Source organism: Marmota flaviventris, chromosome X (assembly GCF_047511675.1).
Source record: "Marmota flaviventris isolate mMarFla1 chromosome X, mMarFla1.hap1, whole genome shotgun sequence".
Classification (NCBI taxonomy): domain Eukaryota; kingdom Metazoa; phylum Chordata; class Mammalia; order Rodentia; family Sciuridae; genus Marmota; species Marmota flaviventris.
Genome location: NC_092518.1, coordinates 132421673 through 132444300, shown reverse-complemented (window position 1 = coordinate 132444300; position 22628 = coordinate 132421673). Strand labels below are relative to the sequence as shown.

Genomic DNA, 22628 nt, shown 5'->3' with positions numbered 1-22628 from the left:
GGCTGAGTGGGTAGGAGATAGATCTAGCAAAGGGAAAACTCCAATTTGGGTCTCCCATCATTTGGAACCTTCCATTTGGAACCTTCTACAACCTTAGGTGTAGCTAAGTAGTGCTGATCAAAAGAAGTGCATATTGGAATGGAAAATGTTAGTGTCTTCCACTATGCCTCTTTTCTTTCACAGTTGTTAACCACCTATTTGTGCTTATTGTTCCCATCATGTTAAAGCACCTCAGATTGGAATCTGGATCTGACTGCCTTCTTCTCCACAAAGGCACCTTTCCTGCATTAGGCTATCTGAACCTGAATGGGCTCCCCCAGCTGGCCAATGTGGGAGTTGGTGGTTTTCTCTAAATGCTCTTCCAGTCTCAGCATACTTACTGGACCCCATCCCTGGAGCAGGTAATGAAATCAAAGGTCCTAGCCGTTGAGGAGCATGGAGGATTTTAGGAAATACAGGTAGCAAGGCTGATGGCAATGTATGATTGCAGAAGTGCTTTGATGGAGATGCAGAAAGCCAGAGGAGAGACACCTGTGGGGAAGGGTTTGGGAGAACTGCAAGGAGCTAATGATGCTGGAGATGGAGTTTGAAAGGGTGGCCAGATGCCCCAGTGAGGGTTATCTCTCACAGCAAGCCAAGAATCTTTGAGGGGCAGGAAGCCTAGAGTCCCTTGTTGGTGGATAGAAATGTACACCAAAGCTGGAGGGCTGTGGACCACTAGTGGCCTTCACCATTTCTGTCTTGTGTGCTGAACTCTCTTTGTGGGTTCTAGTCCTTCCCCACAGTGGAACAGGCAGTTCAGGAACACACACAAACAGTGATGCCCATGCTACCTCTTGGCTTCTCTCTCTTAGACCCTCTCTCCAAAATAGGCTTCTCATAGCTGCTAGTTCCCATCCCACTGGTTCCTATTTTCTATTAGGCTAGTCCTCTTTGAAAGCTATATGTTCTCTCCCACTCAAAGACACACACTCAAAGGTGGTGTCCAATTTATGGATTTCACAGAGCTCCCAAATCCATGCATAAATGCTGGGTCTGAGATTTGTGCTCCAACTGAGTCTGGCTGACTATTTCCTTCCCCATTCCTTGGGCTGTTTCCTCTTGTGGCTACAGCTGTTACTCTAGGATTCCAAGCCAGAGAGATGATTATCTGCATTTTCTGAGCACCCACTGTGTTGTGGGGGCACTGGTTGGTTCTTCCCTCAGGAGTCCTGGCCTAGCACAGCTGGGAGGAAGCACAAACAGGGAACACACAAAATAAAGGAAAGTTCAAGAGCCACAGGCTAGGAATCCAGTGAGAAGAGACAGATTAGGCTGTGCTTTTGGGGGAAAGAGGACTGGCCATTCTGGACCTGGGCAAAGGGAGAAGACATTGCTAGTAGTCAGGATAATCTGAGTAAAGGTATATATGACAGGGCATGAGCAGGAAACAGGCTCAGTTTGGGTAAAACACAGTAGATATGAAGCCCAGTGGAAGCTGGGAAGGTGGGGTGGGAGAAGCAGAATGTAGGTCTGTTTTAGGTTGGATGTTCTGGATGTGCATAGGGGCTGGATCAGAGTAAGGATCAGGGAGGAGGCCCACAGGTGGGTCGTTGCATTATGCCTGACCTAGGGGCCAGATGCTGAACTAGGTCAGTGTCAGTGGGGAAGGAAGATGGACTGAAACAGATCACCCCAGTGGAAATGCAGAAGTTGATAATGGGATTTTACCTGTCCCTAACTGGGGAAGCACTGCCTTCTTTTGGCTCTGATTGTCCAGATAGGAAGTGCCACATGGGAGAAGTCCAGGTGTGGATAAAACTCTAGAGGCCATTTTAGGCCATTGGTCATCAGAGTAGAACAGATGGGGGTGGCCTCTATGATCTATATCTGTGAGCAGGGCAAATTCTGTTTTGAAGTGGCTGAGGTGAGACTATAGCTGGGCTCAGTGACCTGGGAGAAGATACTTCAGTGGTCTCAAATCATTCACAGGTTTATGGGCACACAGTGCCAGATCCGCCTCCAGAGTCTTAGTTCAAGTAGGTCTGGAATGGGGCCTGATAGTTTCTATTTCTAAAGAGTTCCCTGTTTGTGGACTAAAGTTGAGGTTTCCTGGTAGTTGGACTTTTTCCAAATGGGTTGTGGGGGTGAGTTGGCCTGAGTGAGGACTGTGAAGAAATAGAATGGCCAAAATAATCCCTGGGTAAACAGGGTGTTGGCTTGGCCAGCTGGGAGTTCAGGGTCTGTCTGGAGGGCTCCCCCAACCTCTTCCTAATTAACCTGCCTTCATCTTTTAGATCTGAGTGGACACTGCTCCCATGTATATTCTGTCCCAATTTCTACCCAGGGCCAGGTTCACTTGTAGCCCCCTACCTGCCCAAGGCATGCTCGACTTTTCCTTTTTGGAAGTTGGAACATCTTTCAGTTATGTATTGGTTTGTGTGCATTCAAACCACAGGCTGTGTCTGCTTTACTTAGTGAAGCTCAGGGCAGCATCCAATGAATATATGTGGATGGAACAAGTAGAACAATGCTGTAATTTGGATTTGAAATGTCCACCAAAGGCCAATGTGCTGAATGTTCAGTCCCCAAAGTGGTGCTATTGGGAGGTGCTGGAACCTAGTGGAAGGAAGTTAGGTCATTGGGATTGTTCCCTGGAAGGGAATATTGGGAGTCCAGGCCTTCCTTTACCTCTGCTTATAGTTGCAATGAAATGAACAGCTTGACTCCCCCACACAGTCCTGTCATGATGTTCTCCCTTGCCAAAGCCCAAAAGCAATGGAACCAACCACATACTGGAACCTCTGGAACTGTGAGCCCGAATAAACCTTTCCTCCTTATAAGTTGTTTATCTTAGGTATTTTACCACAGTGATGGGAAACTGACAATCCAGAGTTTGACAAAGGACATTTTTGGTTCACACAATTATGAGCATTTTTCTAAGGAAGCTGTGTGGACAAAGACTAGGGATATCTGGTCCTCAGTGCCTACCAGCAAGTTCTGAGCCTCTCATCTAGCTGGGACTCTCCCCCACTAGTTCTAAGATTGACTCCAAAGCTCTGTCCTAGTCTAAACTCATTCTTACTTCTCTATTTAGCCTGGTTCTCCTCACACTTGCTCCCTGGCCCCCACCCCAAACCAGCCTACTTGTTTCTTTCACTGAATCGAAGACACCATTATTTTATGCACTGCTAAGAAAGTCACGCTGCTAATTAAACTAGGTCAAGCTGCTGACTGTGACACTGTTATCCTGAAATGCCAGAGATTTTTACCTACTGAATGTTTACCTTTCTAGGTGCAACTAAATGCATTACTTGCCCTGCAGAAGCCATGCCACATCCCTCTGAGCCTATACCACTTCATCTGAAGTTTGTGTCTAATTTCATGCCTGTTATTATAGTGGTTTATGAACTCAGCTTTGCTATTCTAAATGTATCAGGGGCAAAGATGGTGTCTTATTTATGTTTATATCCCACTGCCCCACCCTCCCAGCATGGTTTCTCTTCAGGCAGAGGTAATACCCCAATAACACAAACTGCAGGGCTTGCACACTTTCACTTTATTGTAGTTTCCCACGTACCCCCTGCCCTTCAACAAAGGGAAAAAAACTTGAAATTACATTTCAATTAGGTGGAGAAGAAACTATATTCTACAAACAGATAATCATCAAAAGATAGAAAAGCCTAGATTATTACATGTGCTATGCCCTTTGAAGTTGCTTGATGGATTTTATGAGTGTGATGTGCAGGGATCTCTCTGCATCATCTCATGATTTTCTGCCCAAACTCAAAGATGATTAAGGACGCTCCCTTTTCTTTGGTTTACCATCAACCAGCCTGATGTCCCATGTTAGATAAGAGCTAAATGGCTAATATGGCATGTCACTGAGCCAGAACACCACTGTCACTATAAATGACAAGACTCTGCTGATAAAAGGAAATGTTTTATGAAACAACATTGCAGGTGGGCACTGGTAGAGTCCCTGAGAGACAACCTGGAAGGAAGTAAAAAACCAGCTGTGCCTTCCAGAATGGCAGGGATCATAGTAATTTATGCCCTCGTGGTTTTTTTTTTGCTCCAAACTGTGTTGATATGAAATGTACATCTGAAGTCTCATTTACAACTTCTGCTTTTCTTCTAGGATATTGTCAAAGCCATGGTTCCTTGAACAGACTCTAGTGGCTTCCACTCTAGTACTGGTTTGCATGATAAATATTCTGGTCTCCCATTCTCAATCAGCAAATGGATTGTTTCTTACAGGTACCTTGATTACCTACTAGAATACTAGAATGAAATGGATGATTTCAGGGTGGTCCTTGTGATAAGGAACCTTGGGTGGGGAGAGGGGGTTGTGAGTAGAGAGATACAGAGATATAGAGGGAGAACAAAACAGTACAATATGAAGCTGCCTGTTTTAAGAAATTCAAATCCAATGCTGTGAAAAGAGGAATGTCTGCTGTTCTTGTCACCCTCACAGGCACAGAGGGAGCAGGGCATGGTCTCATTTAACTAGCAAGAAGTCTTAAGCTCAGAAGGAACTCATTTGAAGGCTATTAGTTCACCAGTGCACAGGGGAAAAGGTTAGTGGCCAGAGCACACACTGAGATGGCCCAGTCTCCAGGGTGCCTCACTTGACCTTCCGCAGGTGGTGAAAGCTCTGTACGGTCCTCTCCACGGCGTCATCCATGGTGACCAGTGGCTGGTACCCCATGACCTTTTTGGCTTTTTCACAGCTGTAGTAGTGGAAGGTGCCAGCCAGTGCAACCCGCATTGGTGTGAAAGTGGGCTGGAGCTGGATGATGGGACTGACCACCATTACCAGCAGGGACACCAGAAGGGCCAGGTAGTAGGCTACCCAGTAGGGGATGTGGTATTTGGGGGCCTCATAATTAAGGCCTGTCAGGATGCGGGACAGGAACGTCCAGAAAGGGATGGGTTCATCGTTGGTGATGTGAAATGCCTGGCGAGGGAACAAGAAGTTAGAAACCTCTCCTCAGCTGCAGGGGTGAGAAGGCAGCTGGGACCCAGAGCCCAACCACAGCTACTGGCTCATCCAACACTCTCACTGTGGGAAACCAGAGGCTGCTCCCTGTCTACCCACCCATCCAGCTCTTCTTCAGGGCAGCTAAACACTGAGGTGTATATTTGGCCTCCTCATGTGTCTGGCTGCTCCAGCATGTCACACGGTCTGTCCTCAATTCTGTAAATGGGCAGCATTCAGAGGTAGAGAGGAAAGGCAGTGCAAATTTTATCTATGGTCTAGGATTTTAAATGGAACTTAACTTGCCCTAGGAAGGTACATTCATTAATTTAGTAATTGTCAATCATGGTAAAACTCATCTTCTTATCTTCGTATGCAATGAATGGGTGATTCATTTCTGGAACATACTATGTTTGTTCTAAACCAAAAGCCACTCCCCCTTTACTCCCAACCACCTGCAAGGTTATGAGTGGGAAAACTGGCAGAGGTGCAGAGTGAAAGAGGACCAAGCAGTGAGGAAGGATTCCAAATCTAGGTGTGAGAACCAAAGATGATGGGGGTGCCTAGGAGTGGGAGATAGGGTAAAGGGACTAATCGGGCTCTCCGATCTTTGCTTAAGAGCTGTTGTTTCCTGCCATATCCACCCCACTTCAGAGAAGGCCATCATCCCAACCCTGATCTGCCCACTGGACACCAAATGCCAGTAGATTCAGCTATATTACCCTTGTGGAGGGGTGACAGGCCTGAGTGATGTGAGCATGTGTGGGCCATGGGGAAAATGGAAACTTGAGGAACAAGTGGGAGAAATGGTAGGAAGCAAGCACACGATCAAATGGTCACGCTCCAGAGAAGGTATGGTTTGGATATGGACTGCTCCCCAGAGGTTTGGGTGTTGAAAGTTTGGTCCTTTGCTCGTTGTACTACTGGAAGGTTATGGAAACTTTAGAAGGGTGGGGCCTAGTTGAGACAAGTAGGTCACTAGGGGCATGTCCTTGAAGGGAATATCTTATCCCTGGTCATTCATTCGTTCTCTAGCTTCTATCTCCAAACTTTCTAAACTCCTTCCATAAAGCAGTTACAAAAGCTTTGTCAAGTTGGCTTTTCCTATGCATTGATAGCATCTTGGGTAGGTTCCAGAAGTTTGATATGGAATGCCCCCCCAAAGGCTCATGTGTTGAAGGCTTGGTCTCCAGAGTGGTAATATTGGGAGGTGATAGAAACTATAGGCAGTGGGGCCTACTTGGAGCAAGTGAGTCACCGGGGTATATCCTTGAAGGGTATATTTTCTCCAAGGGCCCTTCCCCTCTCTCTTTGCATCCTGGATGACATCATGTTCTGCCTCACTACAGGCCCCCAAATAATGGAGCCAACCAATTGTGAGCCAAAATGATTCTTTCCTCCTTTAAGTTGTTTTTCTCAGACATTTTGCCATTGAATGGAAAGCTAACCAACACAATGGGGAACAAAGCTCTTAAGCTCTGCTCACTCCCACCTAATTAACTCATGCATTTTGTGATGCTCATTGACACAGCTCTCCTTACTAGAGGGCCTCAACATTGGCCCAAGGGGATACTAAAGCAGACTTGTCATGATATAGGATCACAGGGACAAGCAGTGAGCAAACCCAATGGCAGAGAGAAGAAATCTGAAAAAAGGCAAACATGCAGGGGCAGGAAGTGGTGAGTCAAGCTGGAAGAAGCAGGTGCCTTACCTTCCCACCCAGTGCTGCATCCTGGGAGAGGTGCTCTGCAGCCAGGATGTGTCCATGGACTACATTCTCCACGAAGGTGAAATCTACCAAGTTCTTCCCGTTTCTGCAGGTGCACAGGGAATGGTTCAGCTGTGCTGGTAGTGCTCAGCTGTGAGCCTCATGGAGCCCCTGCAGCACAACTGCTGTCTGCCCTGGCAGTGCCCACCCTCAGCATACCTGGATGTCTATAACAGATAAGGAAGTGGAGAGGGCTAGGACTCTTGGAGCCGTTACACTAGTGGAATATTTGAGGGCCAAGCAATGAATGTGGAAGTGGGGTACCCTGCCCACACCATGCCAGCACAGTCAGCACTGGTACTGTCTGTTTAAGCTTCAATTTGGGCAGCGACTCTTCAACAACTACTTCCCAAGATATACTGGGCCAATGCACGGCTCTTGGTAATTCCTCAAAGTGATAAGTGAGGGTGGTAATGAGGCTTAGCAAGATGCAGGGATAAGAGTGGGAAATGAAAGGGAGGGATTATGGGGTAGGAAGGATGATAGAATGAATCGGACATTATTACCCTATGTGCATATATGACTACATGACCAGTGTGATTGTACATCTCGTACAACCAGAAGAATGAGAAGTTATACTCCATTTATGTATGATGTGTCAAAATGCATTCTACTGTCATGTATAACTAGTTAGAACAAAAAAAGATAAAAAGAGGGGAAAATGAAGGAAGAAAAGGTGCATTTGGGAGATAGCCACAGTTGATGTCACCGGTGGGAGCCCTCACCACTACTTTTCTTGAGAAGGAATGTAACACCTACATCTGACTTCTAGAAACAAAGATTTGAGGCTTTAGTGTGTCACTCTGGGCCAATTGCTTCTGCTCTGAGCCTTGGTTTCCATAATTTCCAAATAGGGAAAGAGATATTTTCCCAGCCTTCCTGAGAAGGCACACCAGGTTAAATACTGGCCTTCAAAAAAAAAAAAAAATCATGTCCTTCTGGATCTTTTGAATGCAACCTTATATAGAAATGGGGTCAGATTTTCCTTCCCTACCAGCAAAAGGAACAAACCTTACTAACATCTGAATTTTGGACTTCTGGATTCCACATCCATGAGACAACCAATTTCTGTAGTTTTAGGCATTAACTTTTTGGTAATTATGGCAGCCCCAGGAAATGAATGGAGGTCACTGCTATGGTCTGAATGCTTATGTGTCCCCAATATCCCCGATGTGATGCTATTAAGAGGTGGGAAGTTTGGGAGTTGATTAGGCCACGAGAGCTCCACCCTTGTAAATGGGACTAATGTCCTTATAAAAGAGGCTTGAGGGAGCCTCTTTGCTCCTTATGCCTTGTGAGGAAAAATAGCAGGTGCCATCTTGACAAATTGGCTCTTATCAGATACCAAATTTGTTCATGCCTTGATCTCAAGACTTTCCAGACTCCAGAACTTTGAACAATATATTTCTCAGTTACTATTATGGTTTAGATGGTTTGAGGTGTCCTCAAAAGGCTCACATGTGAGACAATGCAAGGAGGTTTATAAGTGAAATGAATGGGTTGTAAGAGGCTTGATCTAATCAGTGAATCCCTGACAGGGATTTACTGGCTGGTAACTGTGTGGCTGGAGGAGGTAGGTCACTGGGTGCATGCTTTTGGGGTATACATTTTGTACCTGGTGAGGGATTCTTTCTCTGCTTCCTGGTGTCCTGTCCTGAGCTGCTTCCCTCTACCATATCATGATGTTCTATCTCAACTTGGGCTGTGTGGAATGGAGTTGGCTATCTATGGACTGAGACCTCTGAAACCTTGAGCCCCAAATAAATTTTTCCTCCTCAGTTTTTGTCAGATCTTTTAGTCACAGTGACAAAAGAGCTATCTAAAACAGTTACCCAATCTAAGGTATTTTGTTGTAGCAGCCTAAACAAAGTAAGACTGGCATGGAAAGCTGCTTGTGCACTGCATGGGTCAGGGAGAGGTGAAGAGCAATGGGGGCAAACTCACCCAATCATGAACTTCATCTTGCCCTTCTTGGCTGCCTCAATGAGGATGGGGACCAACTGGGGATCTCCTGGGCCAAAAATGCCATGAGGACGGATAGCTGTGGTTAAGAAATTTCTCTCAGGATCATTGGCGTCCAGAACTGCCTGAAGGAGAACAGGAGGAGTGTGTCCATTGCAAACTCTCAGCCCAAGCTAAGATGGCTCCTCACTAGCTGGGTACCATTTACCATAGAGGACTGACAGATGATGTGTTCTGTTGGTATACAGACTACTGGGCAGTAGTCTGCTTTGGGATGACAACCCATATCAGTCACCAGTACCTCTCTATTCCATCCATCATCCAAAATGTGACATGCAGGAGAAAACTGAGTAAAAACCAGTGAGCTCAAATTGAAAGGCTTGGGTTTGGGTTCAAAGGCTAAGATGCACAAATGCTGCCAGGTGGAATTGTATCTTGGCAGCAGTTTGTGGAAAAGGTCGAAGGGTTCCAGTTATTGAGCCAGCAGTGAGCCTTCAGCAAGGCTACTGCCACAAAAAGGGCTTGGGACTTAATGACATGTGCCAGACTGGGCTGTTTCGTCAATGCTGAGTGTACCATCTCATAGGAAAGGACTTAGACAAATGCAACTGGGCCCAGGAGGAGGGTCAGAGTGAGTGAAGAGTATGGAGACCCCTGGGGAAACAGGGCAGCAATGATGAGAGTGAAAGATGTAAGTGGCAAGTGCCCCAGAAAAGGCAGCCATTCTTCCTGTTACCACCTCAGGAAGAGAGAGGTGTCTTCTGTGGGGCTATGTGAACACAATAAAACCCAAGGGTTTTAAGTACAGTCATGTGCCAAATAATAATGCTCCTGCAAGTCTGAAATCACCTAACAATGCAGTCCCCCAGTTAACCTGTACAGGAAAGAGGTTTTGCTTCAAAAGTAACAAAAAATCTTAAAGGAGTTGTTGCACTCTTGGTAAAACAGGGATGATTATGGTACCCACCCTGACAAGACTGTAAGAAGGCTAAATGTGACAACTCAAGCCAACTGCTTGGGAATTATAGTAATTGTTGGGGTGTGTCATCTAGGAGTTCTATTCCATGGTGGCAAGATGCTTGTACAAGTTTCAGTCCCATCAACTGTTATTTATTGATTAAATTTATAACAATCAGAGCTGGCCAACAATGGAGAAGCTGCCTCTTTCAACAGATTCCCAGAGTTGCTCTGCCTCTTGCTGTCAGGCCTGTGGTCCTCATGACCATAAAAGTAATGACTAAATATGGATTCCAACAATGTCTACCAAGGTTCATCTTGATTACTAAAGGCATGTGACTGAAGGGGTCCTGCACTGACATCAAATTTGGTTTATTATCAGTAAAGAGATTTAAAACCCACACAGGTATTGATCTTGGCTGAAACTAGGCTCTAGGTAAGTTACTGCTAGTGTCATCCTCAGGCTTTGCTGATTCCAGTTGAGCACCCAAAAGTCCACACAAGCAAGACACTGATGGTCTGAGCCCAAGACGCCATTTGGAGTTCCTGAGCCTACATGGGCTCAGATGATAGTTACTAAAGTTGTCAGGGCCCAGCAGAGGCTTCAGTGTTCCTTGGGCGTAGACTGAACACAGCCTGGACATAGAACTTCAGCTTATCAAGGCCAGGCCTGTACATCCAGGTTTGGGGAGGTCTCTGAGTCTCTCTACACCCAGTTCTACTGGGGCTTTCTGAGCTGAAGTAATAGAAAACATCTGGGAGACACCTGGCTGTCAGATCACAGAGGACTCAATGCCAGTTTGGTGGTAAGATCCAGTTCATTAAGCACTGGCATTGAGGGAAGACCTCAGTGGGTGTGGCATGCTACAAATGCCTGGGAAAGGTAAAGTCATAGCTATCCAGTTAAGGTGGGCTGTCTGGGGCTCAGGACACCCATAGCCCACAGCTTAGGACTGTCTCAGGGTGATGGTAATAGCTCATCCAGGTCCCATGCAGCCTGAAAGCTCAGTGGCTATTATTCAGTCCAGTGGCTGCCTAATCTAGCCACATGCAAAGTAGGTGCCCCTTGATGAAGGTTCTGGATCCCTCTCTGCATCAATAATCTGGTGATGATAACACTGCCTGCCTATGGGATCATTGTGAAGGTAAAAGGAGGCAGGTCCCAGAAAATACTCAGACTAGTATCCAGGAATATTAAGCTATACTGTTCTTATTTTTTTTTTAAAGAGAGAGGCAGAGGCAGAGGCAGAGAGAGAGAGAGAGAGAGAGAGAGAGAGAGAGAGAGAATTTTTTAATATTTATTTTTTAGTTTTCGGCAGACACAACATCTTTGTTTGTATGTGGTGCTGAGGATCGAACCTGGGCTGCACGCATGCCAGGCGAGTGCGCTACTGCTTGAGCCACATCCCCAGCCCCAATATACTGTTCTTATTTTAAAATTTAATTCACCTATACATTTTACTTCCCAAGTTTGATACTCAGGCCTCAGAATGCTAACTTTCTATGTTCCCACATTTTTCTTAAGAATATAAACCCTTCAGATGTCCACTCACTCAAGTGGGTCTAAGGTACATACTCTCTCTTGTAGGATCTTAGTCTCTGTGTAGTAGTCTATGGGTTTCATGGCATAAGGAAGGTCTTCGGTTCCATTTTTGATGTCACTGCCCTCAAAGATGACACTGGCACTGCTGGTCAAAATGAGTTTCTGGCAGAGGAAGATTTAAAGAAAAATACGAGTCAGAAATTATTACAATTCCAACAGCCTGAAAGTCGTTTATGTGTGAGAATGAAATGGCGCCTGTTCCCTAGCCTCACATGTGAGTGTCTGCAATATTTATTAGCTGCAATGTCTTTGCTTTTTGGTCCTTCTTAACATAATCACCACCTTCTGCAGCTATGTGCATTCCAGATACTTCATGGTATTACAATCTGAAACACTGGACCTCCTGTTTTTTTCTATCTTGTCACACCCGAGGGACAGAACAGATTCCCATTATTCATAGTATATCACTATCAGATATATTCTTCATGGGGAAAAAACAGCCCACAAACTTCCCTCCCAGCACGGGTACAGAGAGAGGCCAGCACAGCAGAGGAGGGAGCATGGGAATAGGCTCAGTTCAGATACAAACACTGAAAGCATGGCTTGCTGCATGCTGCAGGTGGCGCTGAACAGTAAGAAAAGAATTATACAGTGACTGGGCTGAACTGGTCATCTGTGTGGAGAAAAAGACTTGATTTCAACCTCACTGTATATAAATATAAACATAAATCAATTCCTGGTAGATAAAAGGACTTCAATGTGGGAAGCAATGCTTTAAAATTTTAAGATAAAATATATTAAATAATCTTTTGATCATCGTATTGGAAATATTTTCTTAAATACAACACAGAAAGTCATTTCCTACACCCCTACTCACTAAGCTATTCTTCTCTTTCAGCAAATGAACAACAGTTCTGTATTCCAAGATGGACAGAACCCCAAAAGCATAATACTGGAAAAGAGCAAGTTGCAGGAGGACATGTTCAATATAATACCATTTTATAACATGCAGAATAATACTTCATACGGACTGCATATGGAACAAACAAATGATAAATCTAGATTCAGAATATTGTTACATGTGGGTAAAGAAAGGGAGCAATGTTACTGAGGAAGGGTACACAGGGGACTTAATCTCTGCCAAGATGCTGAGATCTTTAAAGACTTTGATGAATGTACGGGTGTTGTACTATTCTGGAATCTTCTTTTAGGCCTGTTCCCTTCCATTTAACCATAGCAGTAGTGGACTTTGCAGAACTTCAGTTATATAAGACAAAGTGGAGAGTCTGGAACTTGGCATCAGAGGATATGCTTGAAATCCCACCTGTTCCATTTACTGGTAGACTTCACTTAGCCCCTGGCTACCTATCAAGGAGAAAAATAGGAGGGAACCACAGAAGGGCAGGGTGTCTTTTCAAGTGCAAAGTGTAGGAGTTGCTATTATTAACACTGATGGGAGCCCACCTATTCTTGCTGGGCTAGACAATCATGCCAGAGACTAGCTGATAGTACCCAGAAGGAGCACTGGGAGAAGGATTCCCAGCTCACTGAAGGCTTTTGTTCTAGTTATAATTGTCTCTTGCAAGCATCACCACGGGGAAGCTGTTATATCCACTGGCTTGAGTCCCACAAAGGTCATTCCCAGGACCAAGATTTGTAACAACAGTGCAGAAAGCTACCACATGGCACAAATTCATATCTTCTCAGATCCAGCAATCCCACTTCTGGATGCAGACATCAAAGAAATGAAAGCAGGGCCTGGGACAGATGTTTTTACAACCTTATTCATAGCAGCATTGTTCACAACAGCCCAAAGGTGATGATAACACAAATGTCCACAGGTAGATGAACAAAATGTGGTCTATTCATAAGATGGAGTATATTCAGCTTAAAAAGGTGGGAAAGTCCCAACACACACCACAACATGGATGAACCTTGAAGACATTAGATTAAGTGAAATGAGCCCATCATAAGAGGACATATATTGTATGAGGTCCCTATAGTAGTCAGGTTTCATACAGACAAGACAGTAAAATGGTAGGTGACAGAAACTGGATGGAGGGAGGAATGGAGAATTGTTCAATGGAGGCAGAGTTTCTGTTGGGGAAGAAGAAAGTCCTGGAGATAGATGGTGATGATGGCTGCACAACAATGGGAACAGCCATAAAGCCACTGAACATATACCTAAAATGGGTAAAAAATGTTATGTGTATTTTGTCACAATAACAATAAAAGCAATTATCTCAATTTTGTAGTTCTTTACTCAAAGACTAATAGGCCTTAGGGTCCTTAGATGGTCTACTGATATGTGGTTAGAATATTAAATCTCTAACAGGCCTTGGCATGATTGTAAGTGACACCCAGGGTTTAAATGCTAAGATCTTTAAATTTAAGAAACAACAGACTGTGGCTAAGCCCAGGAAGACTGTAAGAGGAACTGTAGCTCCCACCCTTGCATGGGGTCACATGTTCCTGACAGCACTTTCCACTGCCTTTGCCTTACCTGAACTCCAGCCTTTTTGCAAGTTTCAATGACATTCTTGGTGCCAATGAAATTCACTCTATAAAAGAGCTCCTTGTTGTTACTGGATGGTGGGGGTGATGCACAGTGGAAAACTGTGTTTACACCTTTCAGAGCTGGGTACAGGTCCTGGAAAAGCAAACAAAGACAAAAGAATCATTTGTGCTCTGGGCAGGTCAACAGTCTTCTCCTATTCTGACTCTGTAATCTGTATCTAGTAGGCTGCTTGCCTTTTTATAATTCTACAATCAATATGGAAACACATTCTTGTAAAAGATTCAAACAATACAGAAGTGCATGCACTAGAAAGCAAGTTGTCCCTTTGACAACCCCCTTTCCACGAACTAGTCCCCAGTAAACAGAGTTTGGGGGCATTGGAAGACTATGGGATCTGGAGACAACACACTCTACATGTTTAGGGAATCTGGGGGAGGGGGTAGAATTCCCACTAGGACAAGGTGAGTTCATATGCAAAAATTATAAGTCATATGAAAAAGTCCTACACTATCAATATAGAGACCAGATACAATGTACAACCTGAAAGAGAGTTTAAAACACTAAATTTACTACTTAAAGGAATCTCCTGAGAGAAATGAGGGGGTGCATATTTGGGGAAGGAAATACATAAGTTGAATTAGGAACACCTTGTCATTATCAGAAAGTAAGAAAGATTGCCAAGACTACCAAGGACATGTAGAAGGTACTCAAGAGCCAACACGAAGAGGCCTCAACTGGCCAAAGAAGAGGTGGTTTGATCATCAGTAAGAACAACTCTTTGTGAGATAATCAAGTACAAGGGGAAGAACCAACCATTTAATATGTGCAAGGTACAAAGGTACAAGTGACCAAGGGAAGAGAAAATAAGGGTACATCACCATTTCACCAAATCTCGATGAAATAATGGGATCTAGGTATGATTACTATCAAAGAAAGAAAACTATGAATGATGTGTCAAGATTCACTAATCAATGTTTTGCCACAATTTCCTCTCTATTTATACGAACATGAATCTTGCCTCTGAAATTTTTATCATACAATTCCTAAGAACAAAGATGTTCTGAATAACCTCAAAACAGTGATCACAAGGCAAATTCCAACAGATTGGTTACTCCTATCTAACAATGAGTCTATATTCAAGTTTCCCTAATTGTGCTGACGATGTCCTTTATAGCTATTTTTACCTGGAGTCTAGAACTCTGTTTTTTCTTTATCTTTTGTAATAGTGCTATTTTTCAAAGAGTCAAGTTGGTTATTTTACTGATTGTCCCTCAATGGGCATCTGTTTGTTTCCTCAGGATTATATTCGGGCTCAATAGTTTTGGCAAAAATTTCACATTGGTACAGGTATATCTTTCTCAGGGTAGGCATACCTTGTGAGGGACATGTTTGTCCCATTGATTATGATGCTCAGTTTGAACGTTCACTGAAGTAGACAGCTGCTTGATTCTGGCCATCCAAAGGTAACTTTACTCCTTTGCAATCAGTAAATCATCTGTGAGGTGATTATCCCATGACTGATTTCAACATATATTGATTGATCTTGCCTGGAACACTTATCAATGGACTGGTTGCAAAATGGTGACATTCTCATGATAAACATGTCTTTTATACTTATTAACTGTAATTCCTCTGTAAAGTAGAGCTTCCTTTCCACTCAAAACTAATTTTCTTTTCAGTATTTCTATGGTCATATACATTCTTTCTTTTTAATTCAATATATTAAAATCCACTACTATTACCATTTTCTCAAAGTTGGTCAGTGCTGGCCCTTCAGGTTGGCTACTTTGTCCTTTGGTCATGTCCTCATTAATTTGGTCCTAAGAAATTTGGGGTTCTGGTGATGTTGAGGAAAAGCTAACTCCAACTCAGTGTCTCCTACTCTGACAGACAGATCATTTCTGACACCCAGTGTGTGGAAAACCCCCTAAGGGTCTCCCTTTAAAATTGGATTTAAGCAAAAATGGAAATAATATACCAATAACCACAGCACAAGCAGTTAGGGGAATGTTTTGGAGAGAAGTTAAAAGTTGGCTAAGGATCCTGTCTCTTTAGAGGAGATGTAACAGTGATCAAAAAAAGAGTCAAAATCTCTATGTTTGTGGAGATGATGTTCTCTGGTGGAAAGAACAAATAAGGATACAAACAAGTGGATACTGAGTATATCAGCTCTTGCCAAGTGTTATACAGAAAGAATGCAGAGTAAGAGGATTAGGAGGGGCAGGCTGCTTAACATATAGTGCCCACAGATCTATAGGAAGTGAGGAAGCAGGCTCTATGCTTCATAAAACATTCCTGCAGGGAATGTGTGAGGCACTGGGTTCAATCCTTAGCACCACATAAACATAAACAAATAAAATACAGACATGCTGTCCATCTATAAGTATAAAAAAGTTAAAAAAAACAAAAAACAAATCCTGCAGAAAGGACAGCAAATGCAAAGTTTCTGAGGCAGAAACTTGGTTGGTCAGTTAGAGAAGCATTAAATGGCCAGTGTGACCGCAGCACAGCAATGAGGGGAAATATGGGAGGGAGGGAGGCTAGGGAGGGGTAGGGACATATTGTGCAAGTGGTGATGTTTGTTATTTGCTCTAAATGGGACTGGATGCCATTGGAGGTTGCAGGACAGAGGAGTGATAGAATCTCAGTTCTGCATTAAAAGGCTCCCTCTAACATCTAGGTGGGAGATGCTGATCTATTATCCTTGGACCAGGATAGTATCTACAAAAAGGGTGCAAAGTTGCTGGATCACAGTAGAGTCAACAAGGTTTTCTGTTGAATGGGATGAGACAGAAAGGAATCAAAGATGAATCTGAGGTTTTTGGCCAATGAGACTGGAAAGACAGAGTGGGCCACTTTTGGGGCTTGAGAAGACTTCAGAAGGAGTAAGTTTGCTTGGTAAGGAAGGAGCCTATGGTAGGGACAAGTATGGACATGGCAAGTGTGAATGTCCAGCAGGTAATTAGACATGTGCAAGGCTGGACATACCCAGCTGGGGACTTAGAAGCTTCTAGAGAATATTAAATCCCTGAGGTGGGATGGATTCACCAGGACATAGAATGTAGTTAGAAAAGAGATTCATGGAAAGCCCTGGAGCCTGTAAAGTTTAGAAATTATAGAGCTATGGAGACTGAGAAGGGGAAATCACCAAGGTAGTAGAATGGGTGACTGTGACATCTTAGAAGGCAAACGAAGAAAGCACCAGATGCCACTGAAGGGCCAAGGTCTTATGAGGATGAGACTCAACCACCAGATACAGTCACCTCAAGGTCCTTTCAGAAGGATTGCAGAGGTCATGAATACAAATGACTCTTTGAGCTCTGCTATCCATGGCAGCAGCTGGGCTGGGGCATGGTGTTAAGATGGCCAACACAGGGGTCTGTGCATTGACAGCTGATTTAATGCAGGAGAGAGTGGGATGGATCCCTAGTGCACTCACTGAGTATGGAAGGGGAGGGTCATTCCAGCTGGCACCAGATGGGAGCTTTCCCAAGGATGAGGCATGTTCTGGCAGGGCAGGGGAGGAAGGATGCAGATGCAGGGCTGGGTGGCACTGGGGGAGGCTTGAGGGCCATGGCCAGAGATAGAGCAAGAAGCGAGCACATCTCCTCCTCTCTGGCCCAGTCCAGCTGCCCAGATACACAGGGAAGAGAGAGAACTGGATTTTACCAGGGATGGGATGACAATGTTAAGTACCACATGACAGGGATTTTTATGTGTCTGGCTCCCAGTGATCTCATCTAGCACTAGTCTAGGGTTAACATCCACTATCAGCTGATGTTAGGTAAAGGACACTATCCTGGATAATCTGAGTGGACTGCACCTAACCACACAAAGGCATTAAGAGCAAAACTGAATTCAGGGGTGCTCTACCACTGAGCTACATCCTCCCCCCTTTAAAATTTTGAGACAGGGCCTCACTAAGTTGCTCAGGCTGGTCTCAAACTTGCAATCTTTCTGCCCCAGTCTTCCAACTCTCTGATTTTTTCCCCCTGTAGGGACTCATAGTGATAAACTTCCCTCTTAGAACCACCTTTGCTGAACATGCCAAAAAAAGATTTTGGGGAAAAGATAGGTTTTTAAACAAATGTTGCTGGAAAAACTGGATATTCATATGTAGAGGAAGGAAACTAGATTCCTATCTCTTACCCTACACAAAAGTCAATCAAAGTGGATCAAAAACTTAGGAATTAGACCAGAGATTTTGAAACTTCTAGAAGAAAACACAGGGTCAGTATTCCATCATATTGATGCAGACACTGACTTCCTTAACAAGATTCCTAAAGCTCAAGAAATAAAACCAAAAATCAATAAGTGGTGCCGCAGTCTGGCTGGGCACAATCAGGAGCCACTTGTCAAAAGAAACTAACTTTATTTTTAGAACCACACACGCCAAACAAAACAGCCTCTCAGGAAAAACCCTCAGAGCCTCAACTGCCACCACCGTCTTTTTACAAGCCTCTCCCTCCCCCCACACATGCTTTTTTTCACCTCCCCCAATCCTCCTGCTCTTGAGGCGGATTGGCTGGGTCACGTGGGAGGAGCCAAAAAAGTCCCCCAATGAGCAGCTCCGTGGTCTGAAAGGGCAGGGAAACAGTCCAATGAGCATCACCGCAGAGGAGCCAATCAGCTAGATGTTGCTGGGGCTGAGGAGCCAATCAGCTAGATGTTGCTGGGGCCGCTGTGAGCCAATCATCAGCCGGCAGCTGGAAGTTTGCTGGGGCCCCTTCGGCTGTGGCTCTCAACAAAGTGGGATGCCATCAAATTAAAAACCATCTGTACAACAATAGAAATTATTAAGAGCATGAAGAGAGAGCCTACAGAATGGGTGAAAAATCTTTGCCAGATACTTTTCTGATAGGATATTAAAATCTAAAATATGGAAAGAACTCAAAAGGCTTAATATCGAAAACCAAAACAAACAAAAAACCCAAACAAATAATCCAATTAATAAAAATCAGAGAGATTTCAAATAAATAACCTAATGATGCATCTCAAGGACTTAGAAAAACAAGAACAAACCAATACTAAGCCAGGAGAAGGAAGTAAATAATAAAGATCAGAGATGAAATAGAAAATAAAAGAACAATACAAAATGTCAATGAAACAGAGTGGGTTCTTTGAAAAGATAAATAAGGTGATAAACTCTTATCCCAACTAACCAAAAGTTAGATTCTATACCAACAGAGTCAGTATGGCTATCGTCATGAATAAAAACAATAATAAAATCTGAGGAGGATGCAGGGAAGAAGAAACCCTGATATATTGCTGTTGTTGGGAATATAAATTAGTATGGCCACAATGGAAAACAATATGAAAATTCCTCAAAAAGCTAAAAGTAGAACTACTGTATGACCCAGGAATACCATTTCTCAGTATTTATCTGAAAAAATTAAATTTAGCATACTTTAGAAATACATGCATACCCATTTTTTTAATGGTACAACTCACAAGAGACGAGTTATGGAATCAGCTTAGATGTTTGTCAACAGATGAATGAATAAAGAACATGTGATTTAGATGTCTATCATATATGTGTATATATATCACGTTTTTCATGTAGCAGAGTATTATTATTCAGCTACAAGGAAGAATAAACTTATATCATTTTCAGGAAAAAGAATAGAACTGAAGATCTTTATGTTAAGAGAAATAATCTAAATTCAGAAAGACAAATACTTTATGTTTTCTTTTACATGTGGAAGTTAGACGGGAAAGGATGTCATGAATGTAGAAGAGAAACCATTAGTCTAGAAGAAGGGGATCAAAGAGAGAGCAGAAGGTGAGTACTGAGAAGTGAACTTGATCAATTTATGTTACATGCATGTATGAAGAGCCACAATGAAACCCTGTATTCTGTGCAATTATTATGCATCAATAAAAAGTGAAATGTAGAGTTACCATATCACCCATCCTGTATGTGTACATTAAAGAAATGAAAACATACATTCATGCAAAAATTCAGACACAGAATATTCATAGCAGTATAATTTATAATAGCCCCAAGTAAAAACAACCCAAACATTCCTCTATAAATGAATAGCTGAATACAATTTGATTCATCCATACCATGAAATATTATTCAGCAATAAAAATAAATGAAGTACTGATATGTGATATAATAAAATCTCAAAAAAAAATTAGGTTAAAGAAGCCAGTCACAAGAGACCATATGGTATATGTTTCCATTAAAATAAAATGTCAAGAAAGATATAACTGGATCAGTGGTCGTCTAGGGCTTGAGGGGAGGGGAGGAGGGGAGCAACTACAAATGGGTATGAAGTTTTCTACTGGGTGATGAAAATGTTCTGAAGTTTGCTTTGGGTGATGACTTCATAATTTGGAACCTATCAAAAACCACTGAATTTTACACTTTATATTGTAAAGCTTAATGTATATAAATTGCATTTCAAGGTGTTTAAAATAAAGAACATACAAAGGGGGAAAAAGAGCAAAACTGAGGGTTTAGTAAGAAGAAATTCTAACTTGGGTTGCCCCATAAACTTCTGTCTGAGCTTCCTATCAGTCCTGCAAATTAAATTTCAGATGTTCCCAGCCAGCTCCCACAATCACATAAACCAATTCCTTCAAATAAATCTCAACCTCTCTCTCCTCCCTCAACAACCCTACCTTATTGGTTGCTTTTTGGGAGAACCTTGACTGATACACATAATGAGAAGAAAAAGGGGCAAAGACAGGTAAAGGTTATGCAGGGGAGTAAGGGACAATGGAACCAATGGCAGTGAGCACAGAATGGGGTGAGGGGCAGTGGAAATGACTGCATGTATGAGTGGAATCATGAGTTGTTCAGGCTGGGATATTAATTAGAGGGTCTGAATTGAAGAAAAGAGGAGATGCCTACAACTGAGATTAAGGAGAAGATGTGTTTTCTAGAGGTGATCTAGGAAATGACAATGGGAGTAGAGGATGAGATCATTCTTTAAAGAGGCCAAGGAAGAGAGGCAAGGGTATTGGTAGGGTCATCTTCATGAATGCAGTCTTCACCAATGATAATGCTGGAAATGTGGTTGATGTAGTTGGCATTAGCCAGGAGATAAAATCATTACAGAATGATGAGGAGTCACCTGGGTAGCTGTGGGTAGCTGCCACAAGGAAGGGTTTGTACTGTCATCAATGTTGGAGAGGCTCAGGGCACAGAGAGGGAGGAAGGAAAGCATCTACCCCATCTCTAGGCCCTGAAGAGTAATTTATATAGCATGAGAGAGAAAGCACACATGGCTTTGCAAGAGTAGGATCAAGGAAGACATGTGACTTTAAATAGCACCAAGTTACATTGCATACTCTTCAGAATGGAAACACCAAAAAGTCTAATAATTAGGCCAATGTTGGCAAGGATGTAGAGCCATGGAGATCCTCCCACATTGCTGGTGGGAAATGACAAACAGAGCAAGCAGCTTTGTAGAGCAATTTGGCAACGTTTGATAAAATTAAAAATATTAATACGCTTACAACATGAATGAACCTTGAAAACTGATGTTAAGGGAAAGAAGCCAGTCACAAAAAGGTCACCTATTGGATGATTCTACTGCTATGAAATTTCCAGAACAGGGAGATCCAGCAACTGAAAAGCAGAGTGGTTGTCAGGGGCTAGTGGGGAGGGAATGGGAAGTCAGTGTACAGGATTTCCTTTTGGGGTGATAAAAATGTTTTGGTACATGACTTTGTGGATACAGTCAAAACCACTGAACTGCACACTTTAAAATATGAAGCATACAGTATGTGAATTCTACCTTAATTGAAAGGAAGATGAACTCTGAGGCCCAGCATCTGCAGTCAGCACACTACAATACATGACATTTTTGGTAAAACTTTTGGTTTTACCAAAAGTTTTATTGGTACACAGACATATCTGGTCATTTAAGTAGGGAGTGTTGCTGCTTTTGCTCTCATGACGGAGCTGAGCTGCTGTGATGTAGATGCCAGTTACTCATTATGAATACTAGCAATGTGGTGTGTGTTAAACTCTTTCCTATATCTTTCAAAATAAAATCATTTCTCCCAAACAATTTGGTTGGTCTCTAAGCACAGGAAGTGCTATGGTTTCCCCTGAGTGTGTGTGGGAGATTGGCAAAGGTGCAGAGACCATTACCTCTTGGTTGCAGAGGTCACCCAGAAAGAACTGCACCCGGGGATTATCAAAACCTTGCCGGATATCGAATACGTTGACGGTGTAGCCCCTTGCAAGCAACTGCTCCACCATGTGCTGCCCCAGGAATCCAGAGCCTCCAATCACTGTGCAGTTATTAACCTACAGAAAGAGAAAACTGTCAGAAGAACCAGCATGGTGATGACCAGAAGCTAGTGGGAGGCTAGACTTATGTGAGCCACTGCAATGGCAGGTATGTTTGTTTGAAACTGTAAGCCCAGGGAGATGCTTTATATAATTCAAGTGTTCCATCATCAGTGCCACCTTCTCTGCTGGGACCAGCAAGAAGGAAAGACACAGCAAATAGTATTAAACTTGGTGGATTTGATGACAATTCTCATGCTTTGTATTTAGTGAAGGGAAATTAAACCACCTATGATCAAATCTGGATGATCTAGTTATTTTTTTCCTCAGTGCTGAGAATGGAACCCAGGGCTTTGTGCTTGGTAGGCAAACACTTTACCACTGAGCTACATTCCCAGCCCCAACCTGGACAATCTAAAAGAAAAAAAAAAAAAAAAAAAGAAAAACAAAAAACAAAGATGATACTTTCTTGCTCCTGATATTTGATTCCTGGGCACTTCTCTAATACAAACAAAACAAAAACAACAAACAAAAAGCCAGTCATTTAAGAGTTTTCACTTAAATCATCAGAAAGGAGCAGTCTCCATATTGATAGGACAAAGTACCTTCTTGACCACAATAAGGCTTGGACTTGTCACCTAACCCCTTCCTGCTTCAGCTTAACCAATG

General features: G+C 43.1%; 1 protein-coding gene across 3 annotated transcripts in view; it reads right to left on the bottom strand.

Annotated features, from left to right (window-relative positions):
* Window positions 1-3521: 3521 nt before the first annotated feature.
* The window catches only part of Nsdhl (NAD(P) dependent 3-beta-hydroxysteroid dehydrogenase NSDHL), a 28344-nt gene continuing 9237 nt past the window's right edge, over window positions 3522-22628 (bottom strand). For all 3 annotated transcript variants that reach the window (XM_027954493.2, XM_027954494.2, XM_027954492.2), the window contains 6 exons: window positions 21819-21977; window positions 13694-13840; window positions 11224-11352; window positions 8673-8815; window positions 6672-6774; window positions 3522-4939 (listed from right to left, as the gene is read on the bottom strand). In XM_027954493.2, the coding sequence (XP_027810294.1) occupies window positions 4607-4939; window positions 6672-6774; window positions 8673-8815; window positions 11224-11352; window positions 13694-13840; window positions 21819-21977 (1014 nt within the window). In that variant the 3' untranslated portion in view covers window positions 3522-4606. The remainder of the gene's footprint in view (window positions 4940-6671; window positions 6775-8672; window positions 8816-11223; window positions 11353-13693; window positions 13841-21818; window positions 21978-22628) is intronic.